Below are 14,176 nucleotides of genomic sequence, written 5' to 3'. Positions count from 1 at the left end.
ATGGTTCCTCGAATCCTCAAAATGGCCGCCTTGGCTCTTCTGCTACCCGTTGCCAACGCAGAAGGCGGCTTCACCAAGACGTGCTTCCTCGGTGGCGCCAGTCTCGACGACAAGAAATACCTCGGCACCACTTGCACCAACGAAAAATACGAGATCTACGGCTTCGACTATTCCGCGTAAGGCACTTCTGCTCGGTCTTATTTTCTTCTCCGAGAATTTGAACATGGGCAGACTGCTAACTTCAACAGCTTGAACCTCGATTGGTGTCTCACAAACGACGGAGGTCGGCTGGCGTTTGCATCCGAGTGAGTTGTAGCCGTAGTCGATTCAGAAATGTTTCTTTCAACAGCAACAACTAACTGACCAAAACCCCATCTCAAGTGGCAAATTCTCCGGATCATGCCATGAGTGCAAGTTCGACAAGAACTCCGACAAGGGTAGGTTCAGTTGCAGGTGCTCGGATGGATCCGGTGAGCTCAAGGACGAAACCCATGTAGAACTCGGTAAGACCGTCCACCCCTTCTTTGCTTGCCCCTAAAAATGCCTGTGTTGACCAATCTTGGAGGGTAGATGATATTGTCTTCAACAGGAACGGAGCCATGGGCTGCTATGATCATGTGGCCAACAAGTCCAGGTGCAGAACTTGCAAGGAGCCGCGCTTCTGATGTCTCAATGGCAGCACGGCCTTGTTTGAGCCGCCTGGAAGTAAGCGACTGATCGAGGCACTGGCTTTGACCGCAGTATTGTGCAGCAGTGATGGACATTATGCTGGTGAACACTAATGGTTTTGCGTTTTCTAAGGCCTTTGTGAAAGATCATTCATTTTGAGCATAATATCACTTCTATAAACCTTTCAAAAAAGAATCGCGATGCGAGAAAACACTTTGGGCGGCCAGAACAATCCAGCTAAAATTACATTTACTAAGACTAATATCTCTCCGTTATGAGAGATGTAATGATGACGTAGGATTATGGTGCCCGTTTCCTTTGAACAGACTATATTATTATGAATGAAACAAATTATTAGGCCATGGAATCAGCTCCGGGGTAAAATACTAATACAAGCATCATCTCTCTCTCAAGTCGGTATTGATGACCAAATCATCCTTCCCTTTCAAGTGCATGACAATGGTCAGACCCTCCAGCCCAAAGTTACTATCCGTATCCTCAATCCCACTGGCGACGGCCCTGGCCGAAGCGGACGACAGTGACTGCCTTTCTGACATCATTTCCCGCAGCTGGTGCACCTCAGTACTGAGAGCCAGGTATCGGGCCTTCCAGATGCACTCGTGGTTGTCGTCGTAGTAAGCGTCGTCTATCTCGTCACCAACTGCTGTTGCCTTGTCCATCGTGTGATGCTGCTGCTGTCGACGGATTGCCTCGAGCTGTTTCTCAAATCTGACTTTCTCGATTGCAGCAGACCGCTGCTCTGGCTCAATCTCAGGAGTCAAATGCTGCCTGCCTCGACCAAAACCAGAATTCAATGCAGCAGGCATTAGTCGCTCCCTCTCGGGCGTCTTTCCCGAGGCCTGTCGTCCACTCTCGTCCGAAATCTCATCGTAGCCCCTCGACGCCTCTTTGCTCCGCAGCTCAATGGCCCGCTGAAGTTCTTGGAAGCTCTGATCCAACGCATAGATTTGCTCCCGCGCCTGCTGGAGACGCTGCTTGCGATCCATCTGGGCGCTCACTAAAGACGGCTCGGCGCCACAGCTCTCGAGTGTGTCTCTGCCTTTGCTAGCGATTCGAACAGTTGCCTGTGTATCCTGACGGCTACGGACGCCAATCGAAGGTGCAAGAGAAGTTTCGGGATAGCCCGGGCCCTTGGACCTTCTCCGCATACTGATGCTGTCTACCTCGCGACGGATTCTGGTTTCAGACGACGCGGGACTATGACGCTTCCCCAGAAATCTGGGATTGGGATGGATCTGGAAGGCTGTGGTGAAGCTCTCAACCGGTGAGGGATCTGTCGTATGATCGTTTCCACTCTGGAGCCACGTCAGGGCAGTGTTACTGTTGATAAAAGATGTGACGTCGACACCCCTGACAGGACTATCGACCTTCTCTGTTAGTACCATCTCATTCTCAGGCGTGTGGTCTGCTGATGCTTCATCCTCCAAAAGCGGTTGCTCGTCAACGCTGCAGTAAGATTGTGACCTGGAATCAACAGGCACGAACCCTCGCGAGGTCTTTCTGAGCAGCATCTCCGGAGACTGCTCACTGTCCGGCCTCCTGATGAGGCCAGGCTCCGTAAGGATGCCACTGCTTCCAGGTATGTTTTCGTCACCAGCGCCTTGAATGTACCCCCATTCCTCATGCCGCGGCCTCATCGTCTGTGCCGGTGCCTTGGGATGAATAGGTGGTGAGAGCTTGGATCGGATCTCGATAGTTTCGGGAGTAAACAACCAGCGCCCCTGATCACCGTCCTCGACTTTGTGCTTCTCTTCGTGCCTATGCTGATACTTGCGCAGCGTTTCCGCCAGCGGTTCAGCATCGGTGCCATGCCATCTCGACATATGCCGTGACTCGGAAGCCGCGGCGCGCTCACTTATGTCCGGCGTCGACTCGACCTGCGCCGATAGCCGAGCTTTCTTCTGGTCGGCCAAGATAAAGGGGTTGTTGGAAACGCTGCCGCTAAGCTGTTTTGTGGGGTTAAACCAAGGCAAGAAATAGAACTTTGGCGCCAGGCGTTCACCACCACCCGCCGGATTTCGTGACCGTAGATCCTCAGCACTGGCGAGTATAGACCGTGCTGTAGAGGCATATTCGACAGCAGTGGGTTCGCCGGGTGGCGTCCTGTCGTGGCTTATATATTCGACTCCGCCCTCCATGGCTGGGTGAGAGTAGTCGTTGGAGACGAAGGCTTTGTGCGTGTCTGCGGCGTCGGCGGGGATCTTGCATACGCAAGTTGGGCACAGAGCGTGGCCGCACGATTGGCAGAAGTTCCGGGAGCATGTGGTGGCGCTGCAGATATGGCAGATTCGCGATCTCGCCGTTGCCATGAGTGTTGTCTGGCAGCTGGTTCTAGTCTTTCAAGTTCGGAATGTAGAGCACCAGTATCGATATAGAAGTTTGAAGTCAAGGTTGACAAAATAAAAATCTGTCGAGGAAGTATTGGTGCAGAGCAACGGGAAGCTCGTCAAATACCAGCTGTCATGGTAGTGATGAACAGTCTCCTTGCATTGACTTCCCGAAGCTTTCATGTATGTCGGCTCGATTGCACCTTCCTGTTGGCCCTGGCGTTAGTTTCGGGGTAGTAGCAACCTGCGAGTTAATAGGCATTGAACTTGATGTCTGCCCAAATTCATCAGACTCCTAAGAGTCCCACGTCAGAATCTAACATGGTGGCCTTTTGATATAAACCATGCAGCGCTGCGCGTAGCGATTGCACACTGGAAGGAACAGAGCGCCAACATGGAGAAATTATATTGAATAAATTGTGACAAGCAGGTAACAACGCCATGATCTCTGGGTTCTGCGGCGAAGGTAACGATAACAAACGAGTCTTTTTTGCTATTCGCAGTATGTTACAATGACAATCCGTGGGACGTCTATAAACCAGTCTATTTGAGCACAGCCTGCAGGCTCTCAAGAACCTATATCGATAAAACGTCAGCAACTCATGCTTGCAAGTCGATAGAGGGTGTCATGCGTCGCAGTTCTTACCTCCAGCTCAATCTTAGCCTCAGCAATGTCCTGCTCGCTTCCGTTACCATTCGCGACCTTGGTGGCCTCGGAGATCTGTGCCTTGACGGCCTCGGCGCTGAAGTCCTCCAGGGGGAAGCCCTCGGTGGCGTTGATGCTCATGCTCGAGTTGGGCTGGACGACGGCGAATCCTCCGGCAACTGTAGGAATCATGTTTTGTTAACCGCAGGCTCTTCCAATACATCCGTCGCAGCTTTACGTGTGTCTGTGGTCTACATACGGAAGAACTGCTTGCTGCCGCTCTCCTCAACAACCTCAACCAGACCAGGCTTCAGCTGCTCAATTGAGGGAACGTGGTTGGCGAGGACACCCATCTCACCCGACTCGGCGGGGATGTTGACCTGCACGACATCTTGGGACTTGTAGATGGACTGTATCGATGGGTTTGTTGCGGCCATTAGTTTTCTATTATGCGCTGTGAGGTTCCGGTGTCCGAGATATGCCCAAGACGCGAACGAGTAGCATTCAGATCCTTCATACCTGGTGAGGAAGCGACAAGCTCAGCTTGATCTATTTTGCAATTGACATTGACACTGGTTAGTAAAGATTGGTTGAGCTATATACCTACGAATCGTTACGCAGAAAAAATACAACAGCTCCCCGAAGCTCTCCGAAGGGTAAAAACACCAACGCACCTTGTCGGCAACGGCCTCGGCGTACCCTCTCCTCTGCAGAGGGGCCCGGATGGCGGCCGGGCGGGCCCTGAGGACTGTTCTGGCGACGCGAAGGGAGTTCATGGTTGTGTCGGCGGTCAATTGACTGGCGGGCTTTGATGCGTCGACTTTGTTTGCAGTCGTGTACCTTATTGCGGGCACGTCGTTGGACCATCGACGAAAGCTTTCGCAATTTGCCGGGCCGAGCGTCAATCTTATCACGTGACTGTGCACGAGCTTTGCTGGTTTCTAGTCCGCCAAGCCGAGAGCATCACCTGATATAAGGCGCAGGTATTGTGGCTTAGGATTACTGTGTGGCCGTGCATGTCTGAGCAATTTGATGACATGATAAATTGCCACGGGACCTACCCTGTACCTCCATCTCCTGTTCATTCTGGAGTGCGCCTTGCGTGCGTACAGTACGTACAGTACGTACAGTAAGCATCTGTGCGACCGTTTCGTCTGTCCAACTTTTACCCTAGAGGCGATGCCATCTCATCATAGATGATCATCATGAGGTGGTTACATGGTTAAGGGACTCTGACCACAAGGCACACCAACAACCAGAGCAAATCAAATAGAAAAAAATGTCACGAGAATTTTCTTGAGGCAACTCCGACCAGGCGGCCACGGCGGCTAGGAATAAAAAAGTAAAAATACATAATAAAACAAAACAAAACCAAGGCAGCCCAGCGCCCAAAGGTTTCCCACCCAAACAGACATGCCAAGTAAATAGTCGATCTACTTGTCAATTGACCATCGTCAAGTCAGACAAGTTCATGCAACACCTTGTGCATAGGCTTGCATTTCCGCCGGGATGTCATTGGAGCCAAGGCTGTAGCCGGCCGAAAACAATAAATAAAGCGTGTGCCATGGTGAAAGATACGACCCCCAGAAGCAAGTTGCACCGTGACAATTTTGGAAAATCTCAGGGTCCATATTTTTCGGGGGGACATTTTGAAAATAGGATCCCAGAAATAGGTATCGTCGCATATCAGACGAATTTGACAGCCATCGCCAAGACCCAACGCCAAGATGCACAAAGTCGAGTAAGCTTTCAGTGGCGGCCCTTTCCAGTCTGCCCCCGGGAATGCCTCAGAACTATCATGCTTTCGTTCTCTTTTACTACTTATGGCAACCGAAACTTTGACGGGAACATCCTGGCGGGCGTAAATGGTATGGTATCACTTTGATGAACGTATGGATGATCTGGACTTTGAGTGGGGCCTGGAAAAGAAGAACTCGATTCTGGCAATTTGGGTCTGGGGCTGAAACCGTTTGCATGCGATCATCAATCTCTGCCCTCAAGGCAGTAAAACAAAGGCGCTAACTCAAGCCCTGGTTTACTACGGGGCCACCGACTATTTTTGCAGACTAAAAAGTCCGAAATCTGCCATACATACTGAAATACTACGAAGTACTAGGTATACGCAGTAGTGTGCTGGCTATCCCGAGCACATGCGGTGCCAAGGATGTAGTTGGCCCTGTCACCCTAGGAATAATCACACCCGCCCCTAAGACTAGAAACTAGTCAGGGAAACACAGGCGGTCCTAGGAATAAATGGCACACTAGCGGTGGGAATAGATCCTCGACGGTTCTCGGGAACAAGAGTTGCCTGCTGCTTGCTGGAGCACTAATCAACTGCACAATTGTACGGTATAGTAGTCAGGGAGGACAGTAGACCGTGCTGAACGGAGTAGACCGCCAATTTGGGAGCCTTGGGCGCCGAGAGTGGCTGGCTGGTCGGAGGACGGCGTCAAGGAAGCGCAGATGAATTGGATGAGGTGGCATCCCCCGATGCTTACTACTGGATACAGCCGATGGATCACCAAGGTCCGACGGCGGGATCGTTGGATTGGAGCTCCTGTTTTTTTTTTTTTTTTTTTTTTTCTCTCTCTATTTGCTGCAATGTAACGACTCGCTGCAACCTCCGTTTGCAACATGCAAAACGGTCCGATTGAAAAGAAAAAAAGGTACAGCAAAAGAAGAAAAGCTCGGGAAAAAGAACCGATCCGACACAGAACTCCCTCCGCCTCCACCGTCAACTGTCATCCTGTCTTCACCGCTCCAATGGGTAGCAACTAAAGTGCCGATATTCCTATTTCCCTGCTGAACTCCCTCGCGCCACTGGTGCCATCCAATCATTATACAAACATCGTGCAGGTGGAAATAGGGATAGCAAGAGGGGTCTTTTGACTCTTTTTCTGCATACTACTTTTGCAGCAGTGCATCGGTGCATGCTTGTGGTCGTTTCTGGACATTTGTGTATCTGTCAGTGTTTAATGATTGGGTCTTGTTCAGACCTCGGAACCACAATTGTGTCTTTTGACCAACATTCCAAAACCCCATCTGCTACCCACTGCCCTGCCACATGATATACCAAAAAGTATATTGTACTTTGGGGATGAGCACTACGGAGCACGGAGTAATACTTCAGGTGTGCGCCCACTCTCTTGCGTTTGAGGATGCCCTCCGCATTGCGCCTCCACAACCAAAGGACTCCTCGCCCTAGAAGAAAGCCTCTTGCCCTTGCTTTGTATGGATCAGGAAGTAAGAACAAAACAACATGCAGCAATTAGAATGCGGGGTTTTCCAAGGTCGTCTTCAACACGTGTTCCCCTGCGACGATTGTTGCCGCAGGAAAACGTGGGGTGCTATGCAGGAATTGGGTATTCATCTGCGGATTTTCTCCCCTCTCAGAATAGTTTGGTTGCAACTCACCAACCCCCAAGTTGACATTTGACTGCAAGCCGCGTGGCCCCCTTTGAGACACCTGAGATAGGACAGGGGCGGTCGAGGATTGGCGCATTGTCATCCAGCGGTCACGACGATGTGCAATCTAGGTGTGGGGGGACGGCCAATGGATGACCGGACGTGAGACTGCCCGCGTAAATGGAGAGGGGGCCACCGTCTGGCCAACCAAGGTCGGTCGTTTGTTTTGAAAGCAACAGAAAGAGGAAGGAACAAGTACAAGGAGCAAAAAAGACAGCTACATCTACTTTGTCATTTGCAAGTCTCACCATAGAGGGGGGCATGCATACGCGACTAGGCCCAACTCGACAAGTTTGAAGCCATCAAAATCAAAGCCTTGGAAACAAGGAGTAAATTGCTGCGCGGTGACGGTGCCGATCATGGTCACGCTGCCAGTGCGTGACTAGCAGCGGCTGCACCAAACACCAGAAAGAAGCAAAGATTGCCTACCATCCCATTCACACAAACCCCCCACGTAGTGCCAGATTGACGCTTCGACGAAGCCTTCCAAGGCATCCTGAGCGTGTTTTAGGCACAAGCGGCCAGCACGTGTCAACAAAAAATACCAAACAAACCCAAGAGCAAGGGGCTAGCTTCTACTGCTGTACAACCGGCAATGCGCGGGGCTTTTCCGGAGGTCGACGCTGCGTTAGTATGTGATGCTGATGTTGCTGCTGAATATTGTGTGACATGGCACAGCGTCGGCAAGCTATACACAGCAGAAAGGTATGATTTACAGGTCGGCAAGGGAGGGAATCTCAATCAACGGCTAAAAGGCAACCAAAGGGTCGAGCAGCAAGGGCTCTTTTCTGCGTGCATTTGCAATGTGGATACAATTCTGAGAGTAAATCGGAGGTTTTGCGCCAATCGCGTCGTTTTTAGATCAGAAACCGGAAAACGGTGCTCCCTGGGTCGCTAACGAGTCGTGAATTGGGGGGTTTGAGTGCTTGCGGTGCGCCGGAGATTCATGCTCGCTAGCAAGTGCAGGCTGTGGAATGGCTTGAAAATGGAAAGCAAAATCCACGAGAGCAAAAATAAAAAAGCAAGCTGTGCTGTGCTGCCCCCCTGCCCTGCCTTGTGCTTGTGAGCAACGCAGCTGTTAGCCAGCCACCCACTTCAATGCAATGGAACCCCACGAATGCATGTGCTCCATCCATCCTTAGTCGTCGGTACCTCACTATGCCAGTGTTATATATGAAAACCGATGTATACGTACCTTACCCAGCCAAATATACCTGCAGTCCCGATTGGCAGGGAGCGTACAAGCGCCTGTGCGTGCATGCTTCCAAGCTTCATGTTTGAGATGGAAGGATGAGTAGGTACAGTAGTAGTAGAGGTGACTGTGAGTGATGTGCAGGATCTGCAAGCTCTGCAAGCCACCATCGCGCAGTCTGCACACCGTCTTCCATTTCCATATGACTTCCGAGCACCGTTTCGCCGCGGCATCTCGTCTGTGTAATATGGCTTGGCAAAACACTATCGAGCATTTGTGCGATATACACAAGCAATCAGTTGTAGTAGACTTCGGTCAAAACGGTCTTGGCAAAAAAATTTCAATAAGGCAGAAACAAAGAAAGCAGATGGTTTCTGGGCAAATGAGATCATTCCAATTCTTGCAATGCTATGAGTGGCGGCTGAGTAGATGATTCTAAGCGTGGCGTTTTTTAAATAATCAGTCATCTTCGACCTTTCCTGACTGTGACTACTTTTTGCAGCATACGTAAGGCATGACGGGAAGCCCAGCGATTGGATATGATCCGGAGGCAAAGGCAAAAATGGCTTTGAGGCTTTTGTTTTCAACAAACAAGCGGCTGAAGGCAAAACCCTAGTCTTTGTCTTCTTTTGTATGCCCTCCCCCGATGGTCGGATATTGACTGGAATCATTAGGACCGCCGAATCTTCTGGCTTGCTAGGATGTGGTCACATATTTTAAGTCCCGATTGAAGGGTCCAGTCTGATTGAGAATGAGCCATGACTTGACCACAAAAAATTTGTTATTGTTTGAAAAAATTTGCCCGTAAACGGTAGAAACGGAGGGTCTCGAACAGTCTCGAAATTATATCGATTCAGTAGTTGTTTGCTTTCGGATATGTACAGTAGTACCTGTTTGGCCCCTCTTCATTTCCTCGCGTAAATCATTCGTAATGGCAGCTGGGCATTGCTTACGGTCTTGACCGCTGAAATCTCTTCCCTGGGAACTACGGGGGCCTGGAGAACATTCCAACAAACAGGAGACTGCCAAATTCCAAGGCCGAGCTCTTGCTCATTTACTAACTGCTGGCATCTCCATCTAAAGACAAGCCGGCTGTCGGACAATGTGGTCCAGATGGTTGGCAAACCCTTTCGCAAGTCCGGCTTGGCTGCATCGCTGGAACCTCGGAACCCGATCCCCTGGAGATTTGTTGTCGGGAACGCTGGATGGGGCTTGAGTTTTAGTGTGGCCTGTGCGCTTTTCTCTCTCAGTAACCAGAAGCGAAATTGAAATTGAGTGCTCCAGTGGGACGTTTTTTTTTTTTTTTTTTTTTTTTTTTTTTTTCTTGCCCTGTCTCCATCCAATCCTGCTTGCCTGCCTGAGGCCATGGCTGAGTGTGACTTGACTAGACTTTCCACCGTTTCCGAGCCTACCGTTTTACCTCCCGCGTAAGCCGTCTATTTGAACGCTGATTGGAATTACCGTAATGTAATACCAAATTGCAGTCGTTGCATCTTACCAGCTGGACAAATCCTCACCACATGCATATCCGCTGATTCCGTTTCGCGGCGAAAAAAGACAGGCTTTTCTTCCTTGTATTGGCAGGTTTATACCTGTCCCCAACAGGTATCAGCTTGGTACATACTCAGTCCATAAATCCAGGCCAGACTCCAGTCCGCCACCTTCTACCTGATTTCCCTCAACTCTCTTCCATATTCGACTCTGAGATTTATTTGCTTGAAACACTTCTACATTACCTATTTTCTATTCATATCCGTGCGACAATTTGGATCGCCGTTTCCAAGCATTCAAGGCCTGCGCCCCTTATCCGCTTTTAGTAGCGACGTCACTTTGCAAGTAACAGGGGACAGGGTCCTAAGCGGCGAGAAAAAAAAAGCCTCCACTAGTACTACATTAGGACAGGGACCACCCGACCCAGCCAGGGGGACGGAGGGGCAACCCACCACTTTGCTTGACGGTCGACGGACTCTGCAACCGTCGTTTTCGCCTGAACCACTAAATAACTCCTGCGACGCGCACAACCTACACACCCTCCAATGATTCCAGATCTCTTTGGCTTTACCCTATAATTCACTCCCACTGCCAAAAAATCATCTCTTCGCTGAATTCACTTCGCCTCATAAAATAAGCCCAACACCACACTGCCAAGCCAAAGCACGGCCAACAACTTTTTTTGCTCTGGTATCACCAGAGTCTTACTACTCTTCAAAATCCTTTAATCCCTCCGCCTCGACGATTCTCTGGCCCTTGAATATGTCTCTCCTGTTATAGTGACACGGTCCGTTTTGGACACACCAACACCAAGCACTGTTGCACTCAGTATAGGTGTATCAACTTTATATGCGATATATCGCCGCCACAAACATCCTTTCTCCATAAACCTCCTTTGGGATATCTCCCCCTTGTGCAACAACACCAGCAATATCTTCAATACATAGCTCAATTTCAACTCTAAGCTTGAACCTACAAGACCAATTCACCATGTTCAACCACAGGATTCACGACAAGGTCACCTCGAATGTTCTTGCGTGGAGCGCGCACGCCTCCAACGAGATCATCAGCGAAGACGACGCTGCCCCTGAAGCCGACGAGCCCGACTTAAGACCCCTCGGCATGTCTCCCGCAACCAAGAAGTTCCAGAAGTCGGCAGTACCCAGGGTACCCGAGAGCGCCTCGCTCCTCACCAAGGCTCTCCAGAGCCCCTCAGAGGACGACTCACATGACAATTACTCTCCCAGCAAGATCTCGAGAAGACGACGATCTTTTGCTAGCACCATCAGCATCGCCTCTACTGCCGAGTACTCGTGCGACACTGGCTTTACCACACCCGCCAGGACTAGCTCCCCCAGCCCTCGCCTTGCCCAGAAGGAGGTGTTTGAGTCTACGGCCCCTCGCAAGGAGGAGAAGAAAAGGTGTATTTCCTTTGCTTGTGCCGCTCCCCGACCCACGCCTGTCATTGCTGCGCCTGCTCCCAAGCCCGCTGCTGCAGAGGTGCCCCAGAAGAAGTCGAGCATTCGGTTCGCCTGCAACTCTCGCCCTGCTACTGAACAGACTAAGCCTGTCCGGAACACGCCGCCACCAGCAACTTTGTCGACCCCGCCTACCGTCAAGAAATATCGCTCACCTTCGGCAAACTCGCGCTCTGCCCGCTCCGTCACTCCCAAGCGCTCATCTAACAGCCCTGTAGCTACTCGCAAGGGCTGGTTTACTGCCGACTTCAAGGATCTGCAAGCCGAGGGCTCTCGATTTCACGAGTTCGCTAGCGATGAGGTCCAAGATGATGACTGGATCAGACAAGACAAGGCGAACCAAAGGCGTAAGCTGACGATCGACGACACCTTGGTCAAGGAGTTGGCAATCCGCAAGCTTGGCAAGGAGGCTGAAGAGGAGGCCGAACAGGAGGAGGCTGAGGACGATGCCAACGATGACGAAGCCGCGGACGACTTGGAAGACGAAGACGCCGATGACGACGAGGACGATGAGGACGAGGAGGATGAGGAAGATTTGGATCTCGACGACGACGAGTCTGGATATGGCACAGAGCCCGAATCAGAGGGTTACCGTACTGACGAAGAGGTCGGGTTTGCCGATTCGGATGACGAAGACGATGAGTTGGTTTTGTGGTGGCCCGGCACTTCTAGTGGCTCCAAGACTGCCATCGCTTCGCTCTCGCGTCGCATGTCGATCGGCCAATCCCTTGGCAATATGTCAGACTCATCAGCCTTCTCCCCCGGGTGCACTCTACAGCGCCGTATGAAGATTCCTCGGTCTTCTCCTCGCGCAACTCGTCGGCCTGGTACTCCTGAGCTTCCCGACAGCACCGATTTCGTCTGCGGTACTCTTGACGAGGACCGACCTCTTGAGGACGAGTACATGTCATGCATGGCGGCCAAGAGGCAAGAGAAGCTCAGACTTATTCCTCAGGATTTTGATCCTAGCTTTCCGACATCAGACCCCGAGGACGACGATGACGAGGCCTTCAAGCCACTCCACCGCATCAGTGATGAGCATGTGTGGCTTCATGGCGAGCTGGAGGATCTGGACCATGAGGGCGACGAACGCCATGACCGTTCCAGGAAGGTCACCTCTCCCAGGCGGATGCATTCTCCTCCTCCCCGAGCCCGCGGCAGGTCCCCGCCGCCTCGTCGTCTCTTCGATAGGCACTCGCCTCCTCGCCGCATGCGCTCCCCAGCGCCACCTATGGCCAGTGCATCGCCTCAAGCCTCGCCCATCGGAGGACAAGGTGTCGTTTTTAAGTCGCTTGCTTTCCGCCCTGGCTTGACCCACACCAAGTCTCTTCCCCGGGCTCCCGCTATTTTCACCCACCTCAAGACTCAACACCAGCACGCTCAGCAGCGCAAGAAGTCTACCGTCGCGCACAAGGATAAGCGTCATGTTCGCGGTGCCATTGACATCGTCAAGGGCCTCGAGCAGCGCCGTCAGCGCCGTCGGGAAAAGCTCTCGCGCCAGCAGTGCAATCGCGCCAGGAAGGGTCTGGCCCAAGAGAAACGTCCCGCTCCTGGCAAAGGCGCCGAGCGCATGCGGGAGCTTGGACTGCTTATGGCCGGCAAGATCGGCCCGGGCAATTACGTCCTGTCCGTTTAAGAAATCCATCACACATTATATTTATTCTTTTCCTTTGTTTCACAGGCTACAATACATCTGCATCATATGGGGCCGGAGGGTTATAGCGTGTTTTTTGTGGCGTTCTTTTTTTCTCTTTTCAAAGCATCGATCTCATGGTCTAGATCTTTAACACCATTCGCTTCTTCGGTATATATACCACAGCCTTGTCTTTCTTTTTTTATCATTTTACTGTATATACCCAGATTTTGTTTTTCATATTTTCCTTTCGTTCTACTTCGTCGAACCAAAGCCACTGCGGTCTATTTAAAGGGACGGCTTCTTTTTTTCAAATCGGTACGGTCATATCACGCATTGTTACGAACGGGATACCCAAGCCAGAGGGAGGCTCAGCATCAGCATAGCAACATTTGGAGGCACTCTTTTTATCTTTTTGCATCTGGGATGGGTGGATATATTTCCTTTGTTTTTTTTTTATTTTTTTTTTATTTTTTTTTTATTTTTTTTTTGTTTTCTTTTTATCTAGGATATCATGGCGGGCGAAAAGGAGGGTTCATCATAACGGTTGGGAGGACTTGGTAGCAATGTCCGAAACGGACTTTAACATTCAATGCTACATCATTCAATGTTCACCAAACAATCTGCGATATGATATCATGTCTGTATGTCCAACACTTGTCCCTGCATACTGACGTGTGGAAATTCCCACGAGAAGGAGATTTACCTTTGCCAAGAGCCCAAGAGTACATTAGTACGTGGCTTAAACGACGCGTAATGGCTCGAGCTTAATCATGGCGGGCGATTGTCTGCGGATCATGGAACCCTGGTCGGATCTCGGCGAATAATCCAACATGCCCTTGGAAGCTTTCCACCGTTTCAGCCCATTCGTGCATTTTGGTCGTTGTTGTTGTGTGTTGGGGTGGTCATCTGAAAAAAGGTTCGACGAACCCAAACAGGACTTGAGACGGCTCAAGGGGGGAAGAAAGTTAGGTAATTAAGAAAAAGAGCCGTCGCGCAAATTCTACGGAGAGAAGACGCTGGAACATCAGTCAGGCCATTCCCAACCAGGGTCACGGAGCTGCGCTACCGGTTCGCCGATGACGGCGTCAGGCTGAGCGGGATCTTGCCTGCCAAGAAAACTTGCTGCGTCACATTCTGTGTGGCACCACCCTTCCGCGGGAAAAGGCCGAGGAGGGAAAGGGAAAAACACGTGTGGCTAGGTTGTTGCATCTTTTGACTTTGGTTTTTTTTTTTTTCTCTCCTTTTTTCCTC

The 14,176-nt window shown here is 50.9% G+C and overlaps 4 protein-coding genes across 4 annotated transcripts; 2 read left to right on the top strand and 2 right to left on the bottom strand.

The window, feature by feature from the left end:
* Nucleotides 1–9: 9 nt before the first annotated feature.
* On the top strand, nt 10–752 carry MGG_05744 (uncharacterized protein). Its single transcript, XM_003710611.1, has 4 exons — nt 10–176; nt 249–305; nt 382–503; nt 590–752. Exons 1-4 carry the CDS (start codon nt 22–24, stop codon nt 715–717), a joined length of 462 nt encoding a protein of 153 aa, XP_003710659.1. The 5' UTR covers nt 10–21; the 3' UTR covers nt 718–752.
* A 154-nt stretch (nt 753–906) lies between these two features.
* On the bottom strand, nt 907–3,409 carry MGG_16460 (uncharacterized protein). Its single transcript, XM_003710610.1, has one exon. The coding sequence runs from the start codon at nt 2,997–2,999 to the stop codon at nt 1,068–1,070; it is 1,932 nt and encodes a 643-aa protein (XP_003710658.1). The 5' UTR covers nt 3,000–3,409; the 3' UTR covers nt 907–1,067.
* Nucleotides 3,343–4,624, bottom strand: MGG_16459 (ATP synthase subunit delta). The gene is made up of 5 exons (XM_003710609.1): nt 4,338–4,624; nt 4,183–4,212; nt 3,923–4,073; nt 3,664–3,842; nt 3,343–3,593 (listed from the first exon to the last, which is right to left on the bottom strand). Exons 1-5 carry the CDS (start codon nt 4,437–4,439, stop codon nt 3,561–3,563), a joined length of 495 nt encoding a protein of 164 aa, XP_003710657.1. The 5' UTR covers nt 4,440–4,624; the 3' UTR covers nt 3,343–3,560.
* A 5,287-nt stretch (nt 4,625–9,911) lies between these two features.
* Nucleotides 9,912–13,534, top strand: MGG_13168 (uncharacterized protein). Its single transcript, XM_003710608.1, has one exon. It carries the CDS (start codon nt 10,802–10,804, stop codon nt 12,923–12,925), a length of 2,124 nt encoding a protein of 707 aa, XP_003710656.1. The 5' UTR covers nt 9,912–10,801; the 3' UTR covers nt 12,926–13,534.
* The last annotated feature ends 642 nt before the right edge of the window (nt 13,535–14,176 follow it).

This window comes from Pyricularia oryzae, chromosome 1 (genome assembly GCF_000002495.2).
Source record: "Pyricularia oryzae 70-15 chromosome 1, whole genome shotgun sequence".
Classification (NCBI taxonomy): domain Eukaryota; kingdom Fungi; phylum Ascomycota; class Sordariomycetes; order Magnaporthales; family Pyriculariaceae; genus Pyricularia; species Pyricularia oryzae.
The sequence above is the reverse complement of the archived record's forward strand: the minus strand, read 5'-3'. Positions and strand labels throughout refer to the sequence as shown.